Source organism: Nyctereutes procyonoides, unplaced genomic scaffold, assembly GCF_905146905.1.
Source record: "Nyctereutes procyonoides isolate TBG_1078 unplaced genomic scaffold, NYPRO_anot_genome, whole genome shotgun sequence".
Taxonomy (NCBI): Eukaryota; Metazoa; Chordata; class Mammalia; order Carnivora; family Canidae; genus Nyctereutes; species Nyctereutes procyonoides.
In genome coordinates, this window is record NW_026575125.1 from 117,082,881 (window position 1) to 117,107,257 (window position 24,377).

Genomic DNA, 24,377 nt, shown 5'->3' on the forward strand with positions numbered 1-24,377 from the left:
TAAATTGGAAGCTATGTTTCTTCTGTGTGGCAGACACCATGCCATTATATTGTGCCCCCAGTTTCTGTTGAGAATTTGTCAGTCTAATTATTGCTCTTCTGATGTGTGGTAGACTGAATAATTTTCCCTCACATAGTATCCTTGTCCTAATCCTTCTAACTGCTGTATGCTACTTTCTGTGGCAATTTAAATATCTTGAAATGAGAGGTTATCCTGAATTATACAGGTGAGGCCTAAATGTAATCATAAGTGTCTATATAAAAGAGAAACAGAGAGAGATTTGATAGGCAGAATGGAAGAGGGCAATGTGACTACAGAGAGAGAGATTGGAATGATGTAGCCACAAACCAAGGAATGCTGGCACCCGCAAGAAGCTAGAAGAAGCAAGGAACAGATTCTCCCCTAGAACATCTGGAGGGAGCACAATTGTACTGATGCCTAGATTTTGGTCTACTGTTCATGATTTCAGGCTAATGTTCTCCAGAACCGTGAAAGAATATATTTCTGTTGCTTTAAGTAATCAGTTTTGTGGTAATTTGTCACAGAGGCCATGGGAAATTATCTGAAGGTAATTTGTTTTCTTATTTCAATCCTTGGCTTGGTCTACAGCAGTTTTAGTATAATATGCCTAGAATAGCTTTATTTATTTGTATCCTGCTTTTGTTCATAGGACTTCTTGAATCCATGAATTAATGTCCATTGTCATTGTAGAAAAGTTGTTACCATTATCTCTTTAGAGATTATATTTACCTCCATTCTCTCTTTCATCTCCTCCTGGATTCTTTTTACACTGTTATACCTTCTCCTTGTGTTACCTATGTCTCTTACCCCATCTTATGTATTTTTCATCTTTTTATCTGTACTTCACTCTAGATCTTTTCTTCTGATCTATATCTCACTTTATTAGTATTCTCTTCTACTGCGAGGAATCTGTTGTTATACTTACCTTTTTGTTTTTACTATCAGTAATTGTATTTTTGACTTTATTTTTTTATTATTTGTTTATTCATTTTATATATATTTTTTATTGGAGTTCAATTTGCCAACATATAGTATAACACCCAGTGCTCGGGGTTCCCTGGGTGGCTCAGCAGTTTTGCGCCTGCCTTTGGCCCAGGGCGCGATCCTGGAGTCCCGGGATCGAGTCCCAGGATCGAGTCCCTGGATCGAGTCCCACGTCGGGCTCCCGGCATGGAGCCTGCTTCTCCCTCTGCCTGTGTCTCTGCCTCTCTCTCTCTCTGTGTCTATCATAAGTAAATAAATAAAAATAAATCTTAAAAAAAAACACCTAGTGCTCATCCCATCAAGTGCCTTCCTTAGTGCCTGTCACCCAGTGTATTTTTGACTTTAGAAGTTTCATTGTATTATCTTCATTAGTACCAGTTCCTTGAAATAATTCTCAATCTATTGTTTCATTCCCTTTAACATATTACACATGATTATTTTAAATCTGTAACTAATAATTTCTAAGGCTAGAACCCTCTGACTACATTTTAATTGTCTTTACTGGTTCAGTTTTTTGTTACTGTTATTTCCTATATTGGGAGTCTCTTCTACTGAACTGGAAGGAGAGAGTGGGGAGCAGTCTTCATTTAAATACCATAGATTCTTACCATTCTTGTGGAATATTTTCAGATATTCTCAAATAGATGTTTCTTCATTTGCTTTTACTTAGAACCATTTCCAGGGGCTTTAAATGATTGTTGCTTTGTTGTTGTTGTTTGTATAGTTTTCACCATTTCACTGGGGAGAAGGTTAGCAAAACCCACCCCCCATACACTGTCATGCAGGAAGATGATCTCTCTCCATTATTTTTAAATTAGCAAAACTCTGCAGAGTCCTCAGGTCAATACCTTTTGTCCATATATATGAATGTTTTTCTTCCATGGACTTTTGATAAAAAGTTTGCTCTTAGTTTGGCTACCACCCAGAGTGTTTGCCTCTTTTCTTACTGTGTCTTGGGATGAGATCTAGTCAAGGTCTAGAAATATAGCATAATCACTTTTCTCATGAAGATGTGACATTACCTGACATGGAATTAATATCACATTTCTCTTGACAGGTTGGATTTGAATTTTGACCAGCATGTGGCTGGTTGTCAGTAGTTCCTTTACTATTTGTCAAACTTGGTGATAAAGATGGGAAATATCTAAGTGACCTCATTGCAGGCTGCTCTTATTCATAAAATATGGAACTGGTTTGAAATCCATACCAAGGCTAGGTCTCTATTGCAAGGTAATAATTTCATTTTTAGAGGAGCTTCTGAAATTTTGTAAAGCCCATTCTTATGGCAAAGAAACAATTTACTGGGCTTGAGTCCTGGCAGAACTGACTCCACAGTTTGAGAAGTGCTACCTGAGGCTCTCATGCACTTTGGATCACCCGTCTTGTCCATTTTATGAGATTTCCCTCAAGTACTTTACTTGAAATGTGAATACCTGACCTTAAAAACGTCATAACACTGCATTTCCCATTGAATTTTTACTTATTCCAGTGGGAATTATCTGTCTTAGGGTTTTACTTGTCTGCCTCTAATTCAGTTCCCTATCAGCTTCACTGGAGTCTAGGTAAAACTACATTTATCAAAGAATTAGGTATGCCACATGGTTACTGAGCTCAAACTAAGAGTGTGCAAGTCAAGCTAGGTTGAACATGCCCTTCAGGAGAAGGAAAGCATCACAGTTGAAATTTTCATTCTTGGATCTTACATTTTCAAGGAGAGTCTGTCCTGAGCATCAATTAAAGGATACAGGACACCATGGATTTCCTTTCTAACTTGGAACTTCAGTGTGCTCCTTTATGCAAAGACTGATAGTTTAAGTTATGCAGAGAAAAGTCTCAGCTGCACAATCTTTTCCAAACCATCAACAAATGTTATTGGTTCAACCTTAACGATTTCCCTTATTGATGTACTTCTCACTCTCTTCATCCTGGTCCCAACCACCATGAACTTTCACCTGCACTGTTGCAATAGTCTCCTAAGTGATATCATTATATATGCCCTTTTCCAGTGACGGAATAATTTTAACACCATAGCTTGGGAGATCCTTTAAAAAAATGAAGTCAGATGAGGTCATTTCTCTCTTCAAGAGCCCTTGTACTCAGAGCAACAGCCAAACTTCTTACAAATAACTAGATGACTTTATATGATCTTGCTCTCTTCTGCCTCTCTTACCTGTCAAATTACTCACCTTAGAGTTCAGTTGATTCCAGCCACCCTGGTCTCCATGCTATACTTCATCCACTTCAAGCGTGCTCCTGTCTCAGGGATTTTGCTCTTCTTGTTCCCTGTGCATGGAACACTGTTTACCCAAGTAGCCATACAGCTTACTTTCTCACTTCCTTCAGGTACCTCACCAATGAGTCCTTCTCTGAGCTCTCAATATAAAAAGGCCTACTTAAAAAAAAGGCCTACTCAGCTCCCAGATACTCCTTAGTTTCTCCATTCTGCTTTATTTTTCTACATGGCATTTATTCACAGGTTCTGGTACACAGGAGGAGCTCACTCCATATCTCTTGAATGCCAAAAATTATGATCTTGTTAGAAAAACAAACCCATATCAGAGAAATGGTATAAACCAGTAAATAATAATGTTGAGATGTTCTGCTAGCCTCTGCATTTCTTATCTCCAAGGCCTGAGACTTGGACTTGTGACCACTGGTATGGCTCTAGCTCCATTCTCGCTCTCCAGCCAACACAAAGGAGAGTCTGTCCTAAGCTTGTGAACACACAGTGGCATTTATCCTTTTGAGATATAATATTATGAATCATATAGAGATCTATTATTCCAATAAAATGGAATATTTAGTCCTACTCAAAATTCCTAATATGCTATCCTATAGCCAAACTCTTCAAGTCAGTATGGGTAAAGATGGCTAGATGTCTTCATTATGGTGTTCCTTAGCTGACCTTCCCAGCTAGCTGAGTCATGATGCCTCTGGTAATTTAACTTTTTTCCAAGATCCTGGGCACAGTTATTTATCCCATTGATAGAAAATGGCTATATGTGAAAAGAGGAATAATATATATTCTATCTATTTCATATGAACATTGAGGATTTAGGTCATTTAGCATAAAGCACACAGGATTTAGTCATGGCCCTTATCAGAACATCAGAGGAGGGCAAAAGTTGTAAAAGTAGTTCTTATAAGTGTTTCTCCATATCAATTCACCCCAATGGCCAGGCACCCCCTTCCTATGGCATTTGCTTATGTCTGACTATTATGCTGGGAGAGACATAGGACTGTTGTAGGGAATATGGAAAATTATTTTAATTTTAAAGCTCATAAGTTTCCTGTGAAAGCCTCTTGCTCTGAAAGTCAGCTTAGGAAAAGGTTTTTGCTGCACTCCAATCGTGGTGATACGTGTTTTTGCCAATAAAATTGCATGTATTTCTGTCAATCAAGTTGTCTTATCCTTTAATTACATTATTCTTGGAGCCTGGGGTCCTCAGCTACAGGGTCAGGATCAGCCTCGGAAGTCATTGCATTCTCTTTATTCTCAGTGAATCAGACACTTTTCCTATCCATGCCTTTCCTATGGGGCTCTTTTTTCTATAAGACAACATAGTCATTATAATATATATATATATATCAATTATAATAGATATATATGTCAATTATAATATATATGTCAATTATAATATATATTATAATGAATTATAATGACCTGCTACAGATTAATATCCTGCACCCTGCCTCTCTCAAAGCTCTCAGACTTCTATGTTACCTGATATATGGACCAGAGCAATAATCTTGGGGGTGTGATATTTTGTTCCCAGAACCCAGAGAGGCCTACCAGGTACACTACTTCCTTCTTTGTAGTGGAGGATTCAAGACACGATTTGTCTTTTACTTTGGAGGTGGCAGCCTGACATGCCTCTGACTACTAGACTCCTAAAAACTTCACTGAATTGATAACTTCCTGAATCTTTGCAGAGTTTATCTCCTACCCTCTGGAATACGTCATATTTTACTCATCCTCTCCAATCAGTAGATGGTGTCACTGGATGGTGTCAGTAATGGATATGAGTGATGTTCTGTGTGATATCTTGACAGTCTTGATCTTTTCTGACTATATTATGACTGGGCATATGAGAATTAACGAAGCCCTGAGGAAAACTACAAATAAATGTTTGTATTCTGTCTATTGTTTTTAAATCGCTTTTCTAATTGGAATGGAAAAGCACACGTTTGCCAAATCAATTACTGTGTACGATGTACTTGGGACTTTGTTAACCTACTCTAGCAGCAGTATGGTACAGCAGCTCCAATCCAAACTATTACTTACCGAAACCTGTGGTAATATATATTATTCAGGATCCATCCAGTTTCTTCAGGGCCTAGTCTGGTAAATTAAGTGGAGACATAAAGGGGACTTGCTTGAGATCTATAAGGGTGGCACTAATTACTGTCATCTGGTTTGTGATATTGTTATTTTTTTACTCTCTTGGCTGGGAAAGGGCATTTTTAGAGGTTTCCACTTGGCCTTTCCCACTATGATAGCTCTTATAACAGAGATCATGGACTTAATTTAGAGGTTACTTCGACTTCCAGATATATCTAATTCAATTATGTAATTACAGAACTGGGAAGATTGCCACTGAATGGGTCCGTGGATCTGGTCGTCCCACTATGAACCTCTACCTAGGATTCACTTTATTACTTGGTCTCCATAAGTCCTCAGATCTGACAGAGAAGTCTAATGATGGTATTCTGGTATCAAAATGAATTCAGACCCAAGTCCAATAGTCCTTGAGATGTCTTGGTATCCCTCTCTCTGAAGTCTGCAGTCATCTGAGTAAATGGCTGGAAGATCCTTTGAGAAATGAATAAGGGTATAATCACAGTTATAAGGATCTCTCTGTATGTCATCAATACAATTTAGTAATAACTGGCCAACTCCGCTCTCTTTGTATAAACTGTTTCTGCTATAGCCCTTAGGTGCCTGAATCAACAATCCAGGTTCCCTTCACTAGCATGTTTTCCCAGGTAACCACCAGTGAATTGGGATTGGGCTCTCACTTTGTGCCACATGCTATCTGTGCTTCATATACCACTCAGGGTGAGTTGCTCCTTGCCAGCCAGATGGTGAGTGATCCCATCTCAGAACCCCATCTTACTGTGTGCTTTCTCATATTATTCATGGTTTCAACTGTGAGAGCTTAGGTCATCTGGGAAACAGATGCTAAGATGGTATTAGAAGAGAAAGAGATTGATTTTGGGAAATGTTTGTGAAAGGTAAAAGAAGAAAGATCAGGAGCAGATTGGAGAAACCTTTAGGTGGGAATGAGGTCTGACACCTGAAAGGAGAGAGAGAAGTAAAGAAGAATAGGGGGAAGACCACCAGGCTGTAAAGCAGGTTTGAGAAGTACCAGTCAAGTTTATGAGAAGCTCTGGAATAGATTGCTTGTTAGAGGAGTCCCTCTGCATTTGACACAAGTGTCCATACTCTCGTACTCTCCTCAGTCTTGGGCTGGGAGCAGCCCAGGGACAATAGGACTTCAAATAAAGTATACTTATGCTAAAATTTATTTGGTGCTTATCTAAAATTCAGATTTAACTGGATGTCCTGGACTTTTATTTACTGTATTTGTCAACCCTATCACAATGGCAGGGTTGAGGTTGTATGTGGCCACAATAGCATGGTCACCTACTCACTAGCTGTTTTAGCTATTGACCTTGCCCACCCCAGAGACCAGTGGTGAATCTCTAATACGTCACCATTCTTGAAGGAAACCAGAAATTGACTTGGGGGTAAGCTGAGTCCATTAAACCTCTTCAAAACTGCATGTGGCAATGACTCATCTTGACTGTAATCAACGCAATTTTTGAATATGAGTTTGCCTTTCTTTCCTGGAGGGCCTCAGCCAGCACTACCATTTAAGAGCAGAGGCTGTTGATCTACTGAGACAGGATTTCATCTAAAATACTGTATTAGACCCAGAGATCCACTTTCTGGCCAAAGGAGTCCAACACTAAGCACATGGCCTGGGATTCCGTTATATACAGCACCACTGAAAAGGTACTGAGCAGAGTGATGAAATGATGTGTTGATGACACAACTGAAGTGCCAGTTTGGAGATGATACCATGAGAGGATGGGCCATCACCTACCAGAAAACATTATATATCCTAAATCAGTGTCATCCTAAATCAATATATGGAAGAATATACAAGTTTGGGAATGGGAGTAGGAGTTGTTTTGCTTGTCATCATTCCCAGTGATTTTGTGCTTCCCATACTCACAATTCTCTGTTCTGCAGGTTTGGAGCTTTTGACTCTAAGACTGCAAGTACCTTCACCAGGAGACACACAGAAGCCCCATTGAATTTTAATCTATGGTTGCTGCCTGGTTATATTTCGCAACAGCCAAAAGAAAACAAACCGCCCGGTCACTTTTGGTACCATCCAAAAGAAAACAAGTCAGCATTATGACAGGGGAAACATACTCTAATCATTAGGAGGGGATGAGGGTATTGCTATACAATGGGGTTAGGCAAGAATAGATTTGGTGTCTAGGTGACCCACTTAGCTATTCCTTGGAAATGATAGGTCTTTCAGCCATGGCCTGAGAAGGGCATGGTGTCCAGAGTCTCAGACCCTTCAAGGATGAAGTTTTCAGTCACTGCACCAGATAAGATACCTATGTCAGCAGAGATACTAGCTGAGAGTAAAAGGAACTCTAGAATGGGTAGTTTAGGACAGAAATAATGAGTACCAGTTAAGGCCCTGAAACCAGCTCCAGTGACAGGTGCTATAGTGTCTTTCACTGATATTCTAAGTTTTCTACAGGAAAGAAGCTCAACATAACCATGGGATAATTTCTGCAGAATTTATCTATATGAAGCAGATGAGCCTGAGTAAGGTGAGGAATGAACTATAGTAGGTGTTGCCAACACCTCCTACATCCCTGCTACTTTGGCACAGAAGCTCTTGTTTCTCCAGCCGCTGAGATTGCTGGAGGCTGACAGGCTTCAAGTGAGTCCTTCTCCAAACATACTTGAGTTCGTGTCCTTCCAGCTTTATGCTCACATCCAACAACTAATTGGTCAGTGAAAACATGTCAAGACCTAACCCCATCGCCCTGATTTGCAACAATTTGGAAGGCCCATCCCAACCCCAGAACTTCTCAGGTGTTCAGCTGAGGCCCTTATTACTGTAGGCCAATCTCTTGTCCAACCAGCCTTTCTCCCTTCACTCCCCTCAATGGACATGGACCTTAAAACCACTCCCTAATCAACCTCCTGTGTGTTAATTTCAGTCTCAGAGACTGCTTCTCAGAAAACCTAACAAGTAACTGTGTTCTTTGCTTTTGTTTTAGTTATTGCTATTTCTTCGTAAGAAAAGATTTTTCAATATGTTCTTTTATAGTTTCTAGTGTTTTATGTTATGCTTAGAAAGGCCTTTACCATCCTGAGATGATAAACATACTCACCCCTGTTGTCTTATGGTTTCCCTAAGACATTTTAAAATTTTTAAAAAAATTTTTATTTATTTATTCTTTTATTGGAGTTCAATTTGTCAACATATAGCATGTCACCCAGTGCTCATCCTGTTAAATTGCCCCCCTCAGTGCCCGTCACCCAGTCACCCCATAATTTTGATATTACGAGAGGTACAGACTCAGTTTTACTTACTGATTTTTAAATGATCTAAAAATTCCTCTTTTGCTGAATCTTTTCTAAGGTGTGCTTTTATCCTTTTTTCAATTTCTAGGTTTCAATACTTAACTCATTTTTCATGCATTGTGTTTAGTACTGTAAATGCTTAAATTATGAATTTTTCTCAGTGCAGTGTTGGCTGCATCCCACATGCTTTACTATGTAGGTTTTTTTCATTAATTTTTTTAGATATATCATGCACCCAATTTCAAATTATTTTTGAAGAACTGTTTATATGAGCTTTTTATAATTTATAAATGATAAGAATTTTATTATTTCTTAGCTCTATTAGAGTGTGATTAAGGAATCTGTTTTGCACTATTTCTATTTCAAAAACATAACCTGACTACTTTTTATTTTCTGCATCTTTCTAATGTAAGTAAAAGTGAGGAACTATTTTCCTCATTCTAAATTGTTACTTGTACTTTGCCATGGGTTAGGACATCAAAAAATACACTATAAAGGCATGCAGATTTCTTACAGGGAAGGTCTCATTTCAAGAACTTTAGAGTAAAAACATTGGCTGTTCACATGCCATTTTGTCTCCTCCTAGGTTCTTGTTTTTATTTCTGAGTTCCCTTAGAGTTGGATGTGTCACCCGATGCCAGAGCCAACACTCCCCAATATGCCTTTAGAGAGTTTTAATTTGAAGGGTGGATTGATCAGGCTCTCCAGACTTACTCCCAGCCAAAACAAGGTATTGGGATTCCTAGGGTCTGGTTCCACTCCACTATCTGCTTGTGCAAGAGTAGCTATTCCTCTCTGGGCCTTAGCATCTCCATCTCTACATGGTGGCAATGGGGGAAAAGTGTTCTGAGTCTGATAATCTCCAGGAAACTTCTAGCTTTCTGCCTAGGTGAGGTGAGAATGATGGACAAAGCAAAGAGGACATGGCGGGGAATAGGGGCATAGGAGCAAGTAAGTGAAACAGTAAAAGAGGGCCATCCACTTGGTCACCCTCTTTCCTTCACTTTTCCACTGACAGAGAGTTCATGGTACATGCTTGGTAGGTCTGGGAGTCATGGATGCAAGAGGGGAACAGACAAATTTGGGTCATTTATTTGAGATTTAAATCCTGAACTGAGAACAAACTTGAATGCCTAAGAAACCAGCTACACCTTCTGTGCTTTGCTGATATATTTATTGATACATTTCCCCTTTTCAGGTGATGGTGACAAAAAGCAGATGTATCTCCCTACCCTACCCACCCCCCAGCAAAATACAGACACAGATTTCATTCAGCATATACAAGCATTGGGGCGTGTCCAAATTCACCTCACTGGGTTACCAGAGCCAGGAGAGGTTCGGTCTTGGGGGCCCAGGAATCGAGCAGGCCAATGCTGAAAAGAGGCTGCCATTCTGGGCCTTGCCACTGGGGTGTTGGCAGAGGCTATAGAATCAAACCATGATGAACAGAGCTGCCTAGCCCTGTCATATGGTCTATAAGGTGACAGTGGGCTCCTGAGTAGTTTCCAGTGAGATCCACAGTCCCATAGAAATCTGTGCCTCAGGGTTCTCATCTGCAAAATGGGGATGAGAATCCTGCCCTGAATATATCGCAGGGCTATGATGAGGCTCAAAATAGAAATAATTTGTCAAAAGTGCGTTGCAAAAGGTAAAGTGCTATACAAATTTAAGGGAATTCAATTCGTTGATTGTGATTGTGAGTGCCCCAGGATAAGAGTGGACTGGCTCATGGGTCCAGGGGCCAAGGAAGTGGCAAAACTCTTATGTTGTGCCTTTAGAGGGCACCAATCTGTGCTAGTAATGTCCACTGCAAAGCAGAGTTCTCTTAGTGTCTTGGCCCCAAGAAGTCACCATGGCCTAGCACCTTGGGTCGGGGCTGGGAAAGCCACTGGGGAAGTTACAGATAACATCACAGGGGTCAAGGAAGAGGAAAAAGGTGGCATATAAAGCAAGGGGTCATTACCGTTACCACACACAAAAATAGATACCCAATGGATGCAAGGCATTGAATTTGTAGTGCAGATGAGGGATGGAGGTGGGGAATGCGGGGAGAAGGAGGTGGCACAGCAGCAGAGGGAGATACTATCCCAAAGAGGCTCAATTGCTGCCTCCCTTCCTCGTAATAGGATAATACTGGTGTCTATCTGTAGGGAAAGGGAGGGCAGGAAGACAAAACCAAGAATATAATAATCTGAACTAAGGACTAGAGTCCCCTTCCCCCTTTAAAATGCTGTCCAGCATTTTAAGGAGATGTCACGAATAGGCAAGCAGCTGTCTGTGCACTTTGAGGCTGAGGCCAGAGCTGGGCCTGGAGCACCACAAAGGCAGTATTGTTTCTGGATAAAGGCAGTGGGTATCAGCACTGGGAGACGGCTGACCTACTCATACACGGGCATGGTCTCAGGGAGCTAGTAATTGACAGCCTGTTATATTTAAGCCTGAGCATAATTAACGCTCCTTGAGGAATAGAGAGGTGGGCCATTTTACTCAAAGTGGGCTGCCATCGAAGGTCAGTAAAAGGGTCAGGTAGGGGGGAGGGCCAGGAAAGAGCAATTCTCCACAGGCTTGTGTTTAGGGAATGGGGAAGGAAGGACACTCTCTTGTTGCTCCTGCTGCTGCTGCTGCTGCTTCCCTCTGACTCCCTTGACAAGGGGTGTGGGACCTCCTGGGGAACTGAGGAGGTTGCTCACAGGGTACCAGCTGGCACCTACAAGTTAAGGCAAACAAGCCAGTAGAGCACATTGAAGAAGAAGAAGGTCACAGGAAAAATAACTCTTGAGTAGTTATCCAGGCGGTAGATATGGATGAAGAGGCGGCCCTGCTGCCAGATGCTACCCTCACAACTGGGGACCATACAAAAATACTTCTTGTACCACTTGCAGCAACCACCAGGGCTCTGGGTGGTATCCAGGCTAAGAGACTGCTGGGCTGGGCAAGATGGGCCCTCCTCTTCATCACTTTCCTCAGAGTCCTCGATCTGGCACACAAAAGCTTCTGGATGCTGGTGGACATGGGCACGGGGAGGGGTACGGGAGCGGGCACGAATCTGTGGCTGGAACAGACAAGGGAAGAAGTGTGAAAAAAACAAAGATGAATCAAGTCTAGGTGCTGCCCCAGGGTATCTGGAGGCTTTGTCCTTGGCACATTTTTTAATCTCCCCCCACCATCCCCATTCCCAGCATGACATCAGAAAGTGTATTCAACTCCACCGCCCCCCCACCTCAGGTTCCCTCTCCCATCACTTGGTGAGCTGGCCATCCATGTGCCATGAACCCCAGTGCCCTCACTTGCATGCCTCCACACTCCAAAAGCTTGCCACCACTCCCATACCCAGGTCATACATGGCGAAGTTTTGGAGAAGCACGGGGTTTTGTCCGGTTGTAAGTCAGGAAGTTGAGCACAGCAAACTCCATCAGAGCACAGAAGCAGAAGACGAAACAGATGGCAATATAGAAATCCAAGGCTGTGATATAGGAGACACGTGGGAAATTCTTACGGGAAAAGGTGCCCAAGGTGGTCATAGTGAGTACAGAGGTTATCCCTGTGAAAGCACAGTAGTGGAAGTGGGCTTAGCTACCAATCCATATATTACACTGCTGAAAGGACCCTTGAGAAGGCAACTCTGTGCCAATTTGTGTATATTACCCACTTACCTAAAGAGGTTCTGGCTGGAGCAGAGTCTCTCTTGATCCAAAAGGAAACCCAGGAGAGCATTGTGGTCACAGAAGAAGGGACGTAGTTTTGAAAGGCTACAAAGCCAAACCGCCTGCTCACATTGAAGTAAAGTGTCATGACCGTGAAATCACCTGGAAGACAAAAATACCACTTCATTATAGCACTGACATGAGAGTCCCCTCAAGGCAGAATGTGCACATTAAGGGTCTTGTTCAGCTCAATGAATCCCCACCACAGTCCTAAGATAGAGGCACATTATGCCAATTCCACATACAGAGAATCAGAAGAAACCCAGAGAGGGGGCTCACTGCATGACCCATGGTCAGTTAAGAGCTAAGCCAGGGCCAGAAATGTCGTTGCTTCTTTCTCAGCCCACTGTCCCATATCCCACATCTGTCTCCTCAGGGTGGGAAAAGTGTCAGATGAAAGTGAAAAACTCGGGGGCAAGATGGTGGAAGAATAGGGTCTCCAAGTCACCTGTCCCCACCAACTTACCTAGATAACTTTCAAACCATCCTGAAAACCTATAACATCGGCCCCCGATTTAAAGAGAGAACATCTGGAATGCTATAGCAAGAAGAGTTCGCGCTTCTATCAAGGTAGGAAGACGGAAATAATAAATAAATAAATAAATAAATAAATAAATAAATAAATAAGCAAGCATCCAAGGGGGAGGCGCTCCACGAGGAGCCGGGAGAGAGCCCCCAGGACAGGAAAGCCCAGTCCTGGAGAAGCAGGAACTTTACCAATCTTCCCAGATGGAAAGGCGCTTGTAGGGAGCTCGGGCAGGATCCCAGGAGGGGCAGTGGAGCCCCCAGACTCCCGGGGTCACTAACAGAGGAAGCGCGCCCCTGGGGAGAGTGCGCCACACTCGGCGGCCGAGCTGCCTAAAGGGTTGCAGTGTACGCACGGCGGGGCCGGGGAGCAGCTCAGGTGGTGGCTCCATCGTCAGCTCAAAGCAGAGGGGGCTGCGGGATACAGCCCAAGATCCGGCGATCCTCCCCCTGGGGACCAGCGGAGGCTGGGAGGACACAGGACAGCAAGGTCACTCCAGCCACCTCGTGGCCCCGAGCTGTGCAGATCAGCGCCCCCCCCCCCGCCCCCGGAGCATCAGGCCCCTACAGACTGGGAGATGCGGTAGTTACTGCGGGAGCTGACTCTAGGGCAGGAGAACTGGCCGCTGCCACTGTTGTTCCTCCTGGTGTCACCTTGTGCCGGGAACTGAGCGGGTCTGCCAGGGAGCAGGGGCCTCACAGGGTCAACAGCTCCCACTGAGCCGAGCACCTGGCAGGGGGCGGGGCAGCTCCCCCAGGTGCACACACCTGAGAATCAGCACAGCAGGCCCCTCCACCAGAAGACCAGCTGGAAAGACAGGGGAAGAGCAAGTTCTCCACCGAGCAGCGCTGGAAAGTTCCAGGGGAAATCGACGGACTTACAGTATATAGAATCAGAGGATATCCCTTCTTGTTTTTTGTTTGTTTTCCCCCTTTTTTCCCTCTTTTTCCTACCTTTTTCCAGGACAACTTGTTCTTAGCCACTCTGCACTGAGTAAAATGACTGGAAGGAAGAACTGACCACAAAAGAATCAGAAACAGTATCCTCTCCCAGAGTTACAGAATTTGGATTACAACTTGATGTCAGAAATCCAATTCAGAAGCACAATTATAAAGCTACTGGTGGCTCTGGAAAAAAGCATAAAGGATTCAAGAGACTTCATGACGGCAGAATTTAGATCTAATCAGGCTGAAATTAAAAATCAATTAAATGAGATGCGATCCAAACAGGAGGTCTTAACGACGAGGGTTAATGAGGTATAAGAATGAGTGACATAGAAGACAAGTTGATGGCAAGGAAGGAAGCTGACGAAAAAAGAGAAAAACAATTAAAAGATGATGAGGAAAGGTTAAGGGAAAGAAATGACACCCTCAGAAGAAAAAAAATCTACGTTTAATTGGGGTTCCAGAGGGCACCGAAAGGGACAGAGGTCCAGAAAGTGTATTTGAACAAATCATTGCTGAGAACTTCCCTAACTTGGGAAGTGAAACGGGCATTCAGATCCAGGAGAGAGAGAGAGAGAGATCCCCCACTAAAATCAATAAAAACCACTCAACACCTAGACATTTAATAGTGAAACTTGCAAATTCCAAAGATAAAGAGAAGATCCTTAAGGCAGCAAGAGACAAGAGATCCCTAACCTATATGAGGAGAACTATTAGGGTAACAGCAGACCTCTCCACAGAGACCTGGCAGGCCAGAAAGGGCTGGCAGGATATATTCAGGGTCCTAAATGAGGAGAACCTGCAGCCAAGAATACTTTATCCAGCAAGGCTCTCATTCGGAATAGAAGGAGAGATAAACAGCTTCCAAGAAAGGCAGACACTGAAAGACTATGTGACCCCAAACCAGCTCTGCAAGAAATATTAAGGGGGATTCTGTAATAGAAAGAGGAAGTCCAAGGAAACAATCCACAAAAACAGGGACTGAATAGGTATCGTGATGACACTAAATTCATATCTTTCAATAGTAACTCAATGTGAATGGGCTTAATGATCCCATCAAAAGGCGCAGGGTTTCAGGCTGGATAAAAAAGCAAGACTCATGTATTTCCTGTCTACAAGGGACTCAATTTAGACCTAAGAGCACCTACAGCTTGAAAATAAAAGGTTGGAGAACCATTTACCATTCAAAAGGTCCTCAAAAGAAAGCAAGGGTAGCCATCCTCATATCACATAAATTAAAGTTTATCCCAAAGACTGTAGTAAGAGATGAAGAGGGATACTATATCATACTTACAGGATCTGTCCAACAAGAGGACCTAACAATCATGAAGATTTATGCCCCAAATGTGGGAGCTGCCAAGTATATCAATCAGTTAATAACCAAAGTTAAGACATACTTAGATAATAATACACTTATACTGGGAGAGTTGAACATGGCGGTTTCTGGAATTGATAGATCTTCTAAGCACAACATCTCTAAAGAAACAAGAGCATTAAATGATACACTGGACCAGATGGATTTCACTGATATTTACAGAACTTTACATCCAAACTCAATTGAATTCACATTCTTCTCAAGTGCATATGGAACTTTCTCCAGAATAGAACACATACTGGGTCACAAATCAGGTCTTAACAAATACCAAAGGATTGGGATTGTCCCCTGCATATTTTCAGACCATAATGCATTGAAACTAGAACTAAACCACAAGAAGAAGTTTGGAAGGATTTCAAACATGTGGAGATTAAGGACAATCCTGCTAAAGATGAAAGGGTCAAGGGAGGAGGGGCAAGATGGCGAAAGAGTAGGGTCCCCAAATCACCTGTCCCCACCAAATTACCTAGAAAACCTTCAAATCATCCTGAAAATCTACGAATTCGGCCTGAGATTTAAAGAGAGACCAGCTGGAACGCTACAGTGAGAAGAGTTCGCGCTTCTATCAAGGTAGGAAGACGAGGAAAAAGAAATAAAGGAACAAAAGGCCTCCGAGGGGGAGGGGCCCCGCGAGGAGCCGGGCTGAGGCCGGGGCGAGTGTCCCCAGGACAGGAGAGCCCCGTCCTGGAGAAGCAGGAGCTGCACCAACCTTCCCGGGTGGAAAGGCCTCGCAGGGAGTTAGAGCAGGACCCAGGAGGGCGGGGATGCCCTCGGGCTCCCGGGGACACTAACAGGCACCTGCGCCCCAGGAGAGTGCGCCGAGCTCCCTAAGGGCTGCAGCGTGCACGGCGGGGCCGGAGCAGCTCGGAGGGGCTCGGGCCGCGGCTCCGCGGAGGGGGCTGCGGGGGGCCCGGGAGCGCGAATCCAACAGCGCAGGCTCCGGGAGCACAGGGCGCCGGGACACAGCCCAGGATCCGGCCTCCCCCGGGACAGGCAGGGGCCGGGAGGGCCCAGGACAGCAAGGACGCTCCTGCCACGAGCTGAGCAGATCAGCGGCCCCGCCCCGGAGCCTCCAGGCCCAGCGGACGGATGGCCCCGTAGTTCCTGCGGGGGCTGAATCCAGGCTTCCAGAGCTGCCATAGCCACTGTGGCTGTTCCTCCTGGGGCCTCACGGGGTAAACAACCCCCGCTGAGCCCTGCAGCAGGCAGGGGCAGAGCAGCTCCCCCAAGTGCTAACACCTGAAAATCAGCACAACAGGCCCCTCCCGCAGAAGACCAGCTAGACGGACCAGTTCCAGGGGAAGTCAAGGGACTTAAAGTCTACAGATTCAGAAGATACTCCCCCGTGTTTTTTGTTTTTTTCCTTTTTTTTCTTTTTGATTTCTGATTGCTTCCCCCAACCCCCCTTTTTTCACCTTTCTTTCGTTTTCTTTCTCTTTTTCCTTTTTTTCTTCTTTTTCTTTTTCTCTTTTCTTTCCTTCTCTCTCTTTCTCTCCTTTTCCCAATACAACTTGTTTTTGGCCACTCTGCACTGAGCAAAATGACTAGAAGGAAAACCTCACCTCAAAAGAAAGAATCAGAAACAGCCCTCTCTCCCAAAGAGTTACAAAATCTGGATTACAATTCAATGTCAGAAAGCCAATTCAGAAGCACTATTATACAGCTACCGGTGGCTCTAGAAAAAAGCATTAAGGACTCAAGAGACTTCATGACTGCAGAATTTAGATCCAATCAGGCAGAAATTAAAAATCAATTGAATGAGATGCAATCCAAACTAGAAGTCCTAACGACGAGGGTTAACGAGGTGGAAGAACGAGTGAGTGACATAGAAGACAAGTTGATGGCAAAGAGGGAAACTGAGGAAAAAAGAGACAGACAATTAAAAGACCATAAAGACAGATTAAGGGAAATAAATGACAGCCTAAGGAAGAAAAACCTACATTTAATTGGGGTTCCCGAGGGCGCCGAAAGGGACAGAGGGCCAGAATATGTATTTGAACAAATCCTAGCTGAAAACTTTCCCAATCTCGGAAGGGAAACAGGCATTCAGATCCAGGAAATAGAGACATCCCCCCCTATAATCAATAAAAACTGTTCAACACCTTGACATTTAATAGGGAAGCTTGCAAATTCCAAAGATAAAGAGAAGATCCTTAAAGCAGCAAGACACAAGAAGTCCCTGACTTTCATGGGGAGGAGTATTAGGGTAACAGCAGACCTCTCCACAGAGACCTGGCAGGCCAGAAAGGGCTGGCAGGATATATTCAGGGTCCTAAATGAGAAGAACATGCAACCAAGAATACTTTATCCAGCAAGGTTCTCATTCAAAATGGAAGGAGAGATAAAGAGCTTCCAAGACAGGCAGGAATGGAAAGAATATGTGACCTCCAAACCAGCTCTGCAAGAAATTTTAAGGGGGACTCTTAAAATTCCCCTTTAAGAAGAAGTTCAGTGGAACAATCCACAAAAACAAGGACTAAATAGATATCATGATGACACTAAACTCATATCTGTCAATAGTAACTCTGAACGTGAACGGGCTTAATGACCCCATCAAAAGGCGCAGGGTTTCAGACTGGATAAAAAAGCAGGACCCATCTATTTGCTGTCTACAAGAGACTCATTTTAGACAGAAGGACACCTACAACCTGAAAATAAAAGGTTGGAGAACCATTTATCATTCAAATGGTCCTCAAAAGGAAGCAGGGGTAGCCATCCTTATATCAGATAAACTAAAATTTACCCCGAAGACTACAGTGAGAGATGAAGAGGGACACTATAACATACTTAAAGGATCTATCCAACAAGAGGACTTAACAATAGTCAATATATATGCCCCGAATGTGGGAGCTGCCAAATACTTAAACGAATTATTAACCAAAGTGAAGAAATACTTAGATAATAATACACTTACACTTGGTGACTTCAATCTAGCTCTTTCTACCCTCGATAGGTCTTCTAAGCACAACATCTCCAAAGAAACGAGAGCTTTAAATGATACACTGGACCAGATGGATTTCACAGATATCTACAGAACTTTACATCCAAACTCAACTGAATTCACATTCTTCTCAAGTGCACATGGAACTTTCTCCAGAATAGACCACATACTGGGTCACAAATCGGGTCTGAACCGATACCAAAAGATTGGGATCGTCCCCTGCATATTCTCAGACCATAACGCCTTGAAATTAGAACTCAATCACAAGAAGAAGTTTGGAAGGACCTCAAACACGTGGAGGTTAAGGACCATCCTGCTAAAAGATAAAAGGGTCAACCAGGAAATTAAGGAAGAATTAAAAAGATTCATGGAAACTAATGAGAATGAAGATACAACTGTTCAAAATCTTTGGGATGCAGCAAAAGCAGTCCTGAGGGGGAAATACATCGCAATACAAGCATCCATCCAAAAACTGGAAAGAACTCAAATACAAAAGCTAACCTTACACATAAAGGAGCTAGAGAAAAAACAGGAAATGGACCCGACGCCCAGCAGAAGAAGAGAGTTAATTAAAATTCGAGCAGAACTCAACGAAATTGAGACCAGAAGAACTATGGAAAAGATCAATAGAACCAGGAGTTGGTTCTTTGAAAGAATTAATAAGATAGATAAACCATTAGCCGACCTTATTAAAAAGAAGAGAGAGAAGACTTAAATTAATGAAATAATGAATGAGAAAGGAGAGATCACTACCAACACCAAGGAAATACAAACGATTTTAAAAACATATTATGAACAGCTCTACGCCAATAATTTAGGCAATCTAGAAGAAATGGACGCATTCCTGAAAAGGCACAAACTACGAAAACTGGAACAGGAAGAAATAGAAAACCTGAACAGGCCAATAACCAGGGAGGAAATGGAAGCAGTCATCAAAAACCTCCCAAGACACAAGAGTCCAGGGCCAGATGGCTTCCCAGGGGAATTCTACCAAACGTTTAAAGAAGAAATCATACCTATTCTACTAAAGCTGTTTGGAAAGATAGAAAGAGATGGAGTACTTCCAAATTCATTCTATGAGGCCAGCATCACCTTAATTCCAAAACCAGACAAAGACCCCACCAAAAAGGAGAATTACAGACCAATATCCCTGATGAACATGGATGCAAAAATTCTCAACAAGATACTAGCCAATAGGATCCAACACATCATTAAGAAAATTATTCACCATGACCAAGTAGGATTTATCCCCGGGATGCAAGGCTGGTTCAACACTCGTAAAACAATCAATGTGATTCATCATATCAGCAAGAGAAAAACCAAGAACCATAGGATCCTCTCATTAGATGCAGAGAAAGCATTTGACAAAATACAGCATCCATTCCTGATCAAAACTCTTCAGAGTGTAGGGATAGAGGGAACTTTCCTCGACATCTTAAAAGCCATCTACGAAAAGCCCACAGCAAATATCATTCTCAATGGGGAAGCACTGGGAGCCTTTCCCCTAAGATCAGGAACAAGACAGGGATGTCCACTCTCACCACTGCTATTCAACATAGTACTGGAAGTCCTAGCCTCAGCAATCAGACAACAAAAAGACATTAAACGCATTCAAATTGGCAAAGAAGTCAAACTCTCCCTCTTTGCCGATGACATGATACTCTACATAGAAAACCCAAAAGCCTCCACCCCAAGATTGCTAGAACTCATACAGCAATTTGGTAGCGTGGCAGGATACAAAATCAATGCCCAGAAATCAATGGCATTTCTATACACTAACAATGAGACTGAAGAAAGAGAAATTAAGGAGTCAATCCCATTTACAATTGCACCCAAAAGCATAAGATATCTAGGAATAAACCTAACCAAAGAGGTAAAGGATCTATACCCTAAAAACTATAGAGCACTTCTGAAATAAATGGAGGAAGACACAAAGAGATGGAAAAATATTCCATGCTCATGGATTGGAAGAATTAATATTGTGAAAATGTCAATGTTACCCACGGCAATGTACACATTTAATGCAATCCCTATCAAAATACCATGGACTTTCTTCAGAGAGTTAGAACAAATTATTTTAAGATTTGTGTGGAATCAGAAAAGACCCTGAATAGCCAGGGGAATTTTAAAAAAGAAACCATTTCTGGGGGCATCACAATGCCAGATTTCAGGTTGTACTACAAAGCTGTGTTCATCAAGACAGTGTGGTACTGGCACAAAAACAGACACATAGATCAATGGAACAGAATAGAGAATCCAGAAGTGGACCCTGAAGTGGTCAACTAATATTCGATAAAGGAGGAAAGACTATCCACTGGAAGAAAGACAGTCTCTTCAATAAATGGTGCTGGGAAAATTGGACATCCACATGCAGAAGAATGAAACTAGACCACTCTCTTACACCATACACAAAGATAAACTCAAAATGGATGAAAGATCTAAATGTGAGACAAGAATCCATCAAAATCCTAGAGGAGAACACAGGCAACATCCTTTTTGAACTTGGCCACAGTAACTTCTTGCAAGATACATCCACGAAAGCAAAAGAAACAAAAGCAAAAATGAACTATTGGGACTTCATCAAGATAAGAAGCTTTTGCACAGCAAAGGATACAGTCAACAAAACTAAAAGACCACCTACAGAATGGGAGAAGATATTTGCAACTAACATATCAGATAAAGGGCTAGTTTCCAAAATCTATAAAGAACTTATTAAACTCAACAGCAAGGAAACAAACAATCCAATCATGAAATGGGCAAAAGACATGAAGAGAAATCTCACAGAGGAAGACATAGACATGGCCAACATGCACATGAGAAAATGCTCTGCATCACTTGCCATCAGGGAAATACAAATCAAAACCACAATGAGATACCACCTTACACCAGTGAGAATGGGGAAAATTAACAAGGCAGGAAACAACAAATGTTGGAGAGGATGCGGAGAAAAGGGAACACTCTTACACTGTTGGTGGGAATGTGAACTGGTGCAGCCACTCTGGAAAACTGTGTGGAGGTTCCTCAAAGAGTTAAAAATAGACCTGCCCTACGACCCAGCAATTGCACTGTTGGGGATTTACCCCAAAGATTCAGATGCAATGAAACGCCGGGACACCTGCACCCCGATGTTTCTAGCAGCCATGTCCACAATAGCCAAACTGTGGAAGGAGCCTCGGTGTCCATCGAAAGATGAATGGATAAAGAAGATGTGGTTTATGTATACAATGGAATATTACTCAGCCATTAGAAACGACAAATACCCACCATTTGCTTCAACGTGGATGGAACTGGAGAGTATTATGCTGAGTGAAGTAAGTCAATCGGAGAAGGACAAACAGTGTATGTTCTCATTCAGTTGGGGAATATGAATAATAGTGAAAGGGAATATAAGGGAAGGGAGAAGAAATGTGTGGGAAATATCAGAAAGGGAGACAGAACATAAAGACTCCTAACTCTGGGAAACGAACTGGGGTGGTGGGAGGGGAGGAGGGCGGGGGGTGGGGGTGAATGGGTGACGGGCACTGAGGGGGACACTTGATGGGATGAGCACTGGGTGTTATTCTGTATGTTGGTAAATTGAACACCAATAAAAATTAATTTATTAAAAAAATAAATAAATAAAACAGAGAAAAAAAAGAAAGGGTCAAGAAGGAAATTAGAGAAAAATTAAAAAGGTTCATGGAAACTAATGAGAATGAAGATACAACCGTTCAAAATCTTTGGGATATAGCAAAAGCAGACCTGAGGGGGAAATACATCACAATCCCTCAAAAAACTGGAAAGAACTCAAATACAAAAGCTAACCTTGCACCTAAAGGAGCTGGAGAAAAAATAGCAAACAGATCCTACACCCAGCAGAAGAAGAGAGTTAATAAAGATGGATCAGAACTCAATGAAATAGAGACCAGAAGAGCTGTGGAACAGATCAACAAAGCCAGGAGTTGGTTCTTTGAAAGAATTAATAATATAGATAAACCATTAGCCAGCCTTATTAGAAACAAAAGAGAAAATATTCAAATTAATAAAATCGTGAATGAGAAAAGAGAGATCACCACCAATACCAAGGAAATACAAATGATTTTAAAAACTTATTATGAGAAGCTATACACAAATGAATTAGGCAATCTAGAAGAAATGGACTCATTTCTGGAAAACCACAAACTACCAAAACTGAAACAGGAAGAAATAGAAAATCTGAAGAGGCCGATAACCAGGGAGGAAATGGAAGCAATCATCAAAAACTTCCCAAAGCACAAAAGTCCAGGGCCAGATGGCTTCCCAGGGGAATTCTGTCAAACGTTTAAAGAAGAAACCATACCTATTCTACTAAAGCTGTTCTGAAAGATAGAAAGGGATGGGATACTTCCAAACTCACTCTATGAGGCCATCATCACCTTAATTCCAAAACCAGACAAAGACCCCACCAAAAAGGAGAGTTATAGACCAATATCCCTGATGAACACAGATGCAAAAATTCTCAACAAGATACTAGCCAATAGGATGCAATAGTACATTAAGAAGATTATTCACCATGACCAAGTGGGATTTATGCCCAGGATGCAAGGCTGGTTCAACACTCGTAAAACAATCAATGTGATTGATCATATCATCAGGAGAAAAAAACAAGAACCATATGATCCTCTCAATAGATGCAGAGAAAGCATTTGACAAAATACAGCATCCATTCCTGATCAAAACTCTTCAGAGCGTAGAGATAGAGGGAACATTCCTCAGCATCTTAAAATCCATGTATGAGAAGGCCACAGCAAATATCATTCTTAATGAGGAAGCTCTGGGAGCCTTTCCCCTAAGATCAGGAAGAAGACAGGGATGTCCACTCTCACCACTGCTATTCATCGTAGGACTAGAAGTCCTAGCCTCAGCAATCAGACAACAAAAAGGAATAAAAGGCATTCAAATTGGCAAAGAAGAAGTCAAACTCTCCCTCTTTGCAGATGACATGATAAAGTACCTAGAAAACCCAAAAGCCTCCACCCCAGGATTGCTAGAACTCATACAGCAATTCGGCAGTGTGGCAGGATACAAAATCTATGCCCAGAAGTCAGTGGCATTTCTATACACTAACAATGAGACTGAAGAAAGAGAAATTAAGGAGTCAATCCCATTTACAATTGCACCCAAAAGCATAAGATACCTAGGAATAAACCTAACCAAAGAGGTAAAGGATCTATACCCTAAAAACTATAGAACACTTCTGAAAGAAATTGAGGAAGACACAAAGAGATGGAAAAATATTCCATGCTCATGGATTGGCAGAATTAATATTGTGAAAATGTCAATGTTACCCACGGCAATGTACACATTTAATGCAATCCCTATCAAAATACCATGGACTTTCTTCAGAGAGTTAGAACAAATCATCTTAAGATTTGTGTGGAATCAAAAAAAGACCCCGAATAGCCAGGGGAATATTAAAAAAGAAAACATAGCTGGGGGCATCACAATGCCAGATTTTAGGTTGAGTTACAAAGCTGTGGTCATCAAGACAGTGTGGTACTGGCACAAAAACAGACACATAGATCAATGGAACAGAATAGAGAACCGAGAAGTGGACCCTGAACTTTATGGTCAACTAATATTCGATAAAGGAGGAAAGACTTTCCAGTGGAAAAAACATGGTCTCTTCAATAAATGGTGCTGTGAAAATTGGACATCCACATGCAGAAGAATGAAACTAGACCATTCTGTTACACCAGATACAAAGATAAACTCAAAATGGATGAAGGATCTAAATGTGAGACAAGAATCCATCAAAATCCTAGAGGAGAACACAGGCAACACCCTTTTTGTACTTGGCCACAGTAACTTCTTGCAAGATACATCCATGAATGCAAGGGAAACAAAAGCAAAAATGAATTTGGGACTTCATGAAGATAAGAAGCTTCTGCACAGCAAAAGAAAAAGTCAACAAAACTAAAAGACAACCTACAGAATGGGAGAAGATATTTGCAATGATGTATCTGATAAAGAGCTAGTTATCAAGATCTAGAAAGAACTTATTAAACTCAACAGCAAGGAAACAAACAATCCAATCATGAAATGGGCAAAAGACATGAACTGAAATTTCAGAGAGGAAGACATAGACATGGCCAACAAGCACATGAGAAAATGCTCCATATCACTGGCCATCAGGGGAATACAAATCAAAACCACAATGAGATACCACCTCACACCAGTGAGAATGGGGAAAATTAACAAGGCAGGAAACCAGAAATGTTTGAGAGGATGCGGAGAAAG

General features: G+C 42.2%; 1 protein-coding gene across 1 annotated transcript in view; it reads right to left on the minus strand.

The window, feature by feature from the left end:
• Window positions 1-9,834: 9,834 nt before the first annotated feature.
• GABRE (gamma-aminobutyric acid type A receptor subunit epsilon) overlaps window positions 9,835-24,377 on the minus strand; it is a 29,883-nt gene continuing 15,340 nt past the window's right edge. The window contains exons 7-9 of the mRNA XM_055338641.1: window positions 12,283-12,435; window positions 11,971-12,170; window positions 9,835-11,681 (exon numbers count right to left, since the gene is read on the minus strand). Of these exons, the coding sequence (XP_055194616.1) occupies window positions 11,337-11,681; window positions 11,971-12,170; window positions 12,283-12,435 (698 nt within the window). The 3' untranslated portion in view covers window positions 9,835-11,336. The remainder of the gene's footprint in view (window positions 11,682-11,970; window positions 12,171-12,282; window positions 12,436-24,377) is intronic.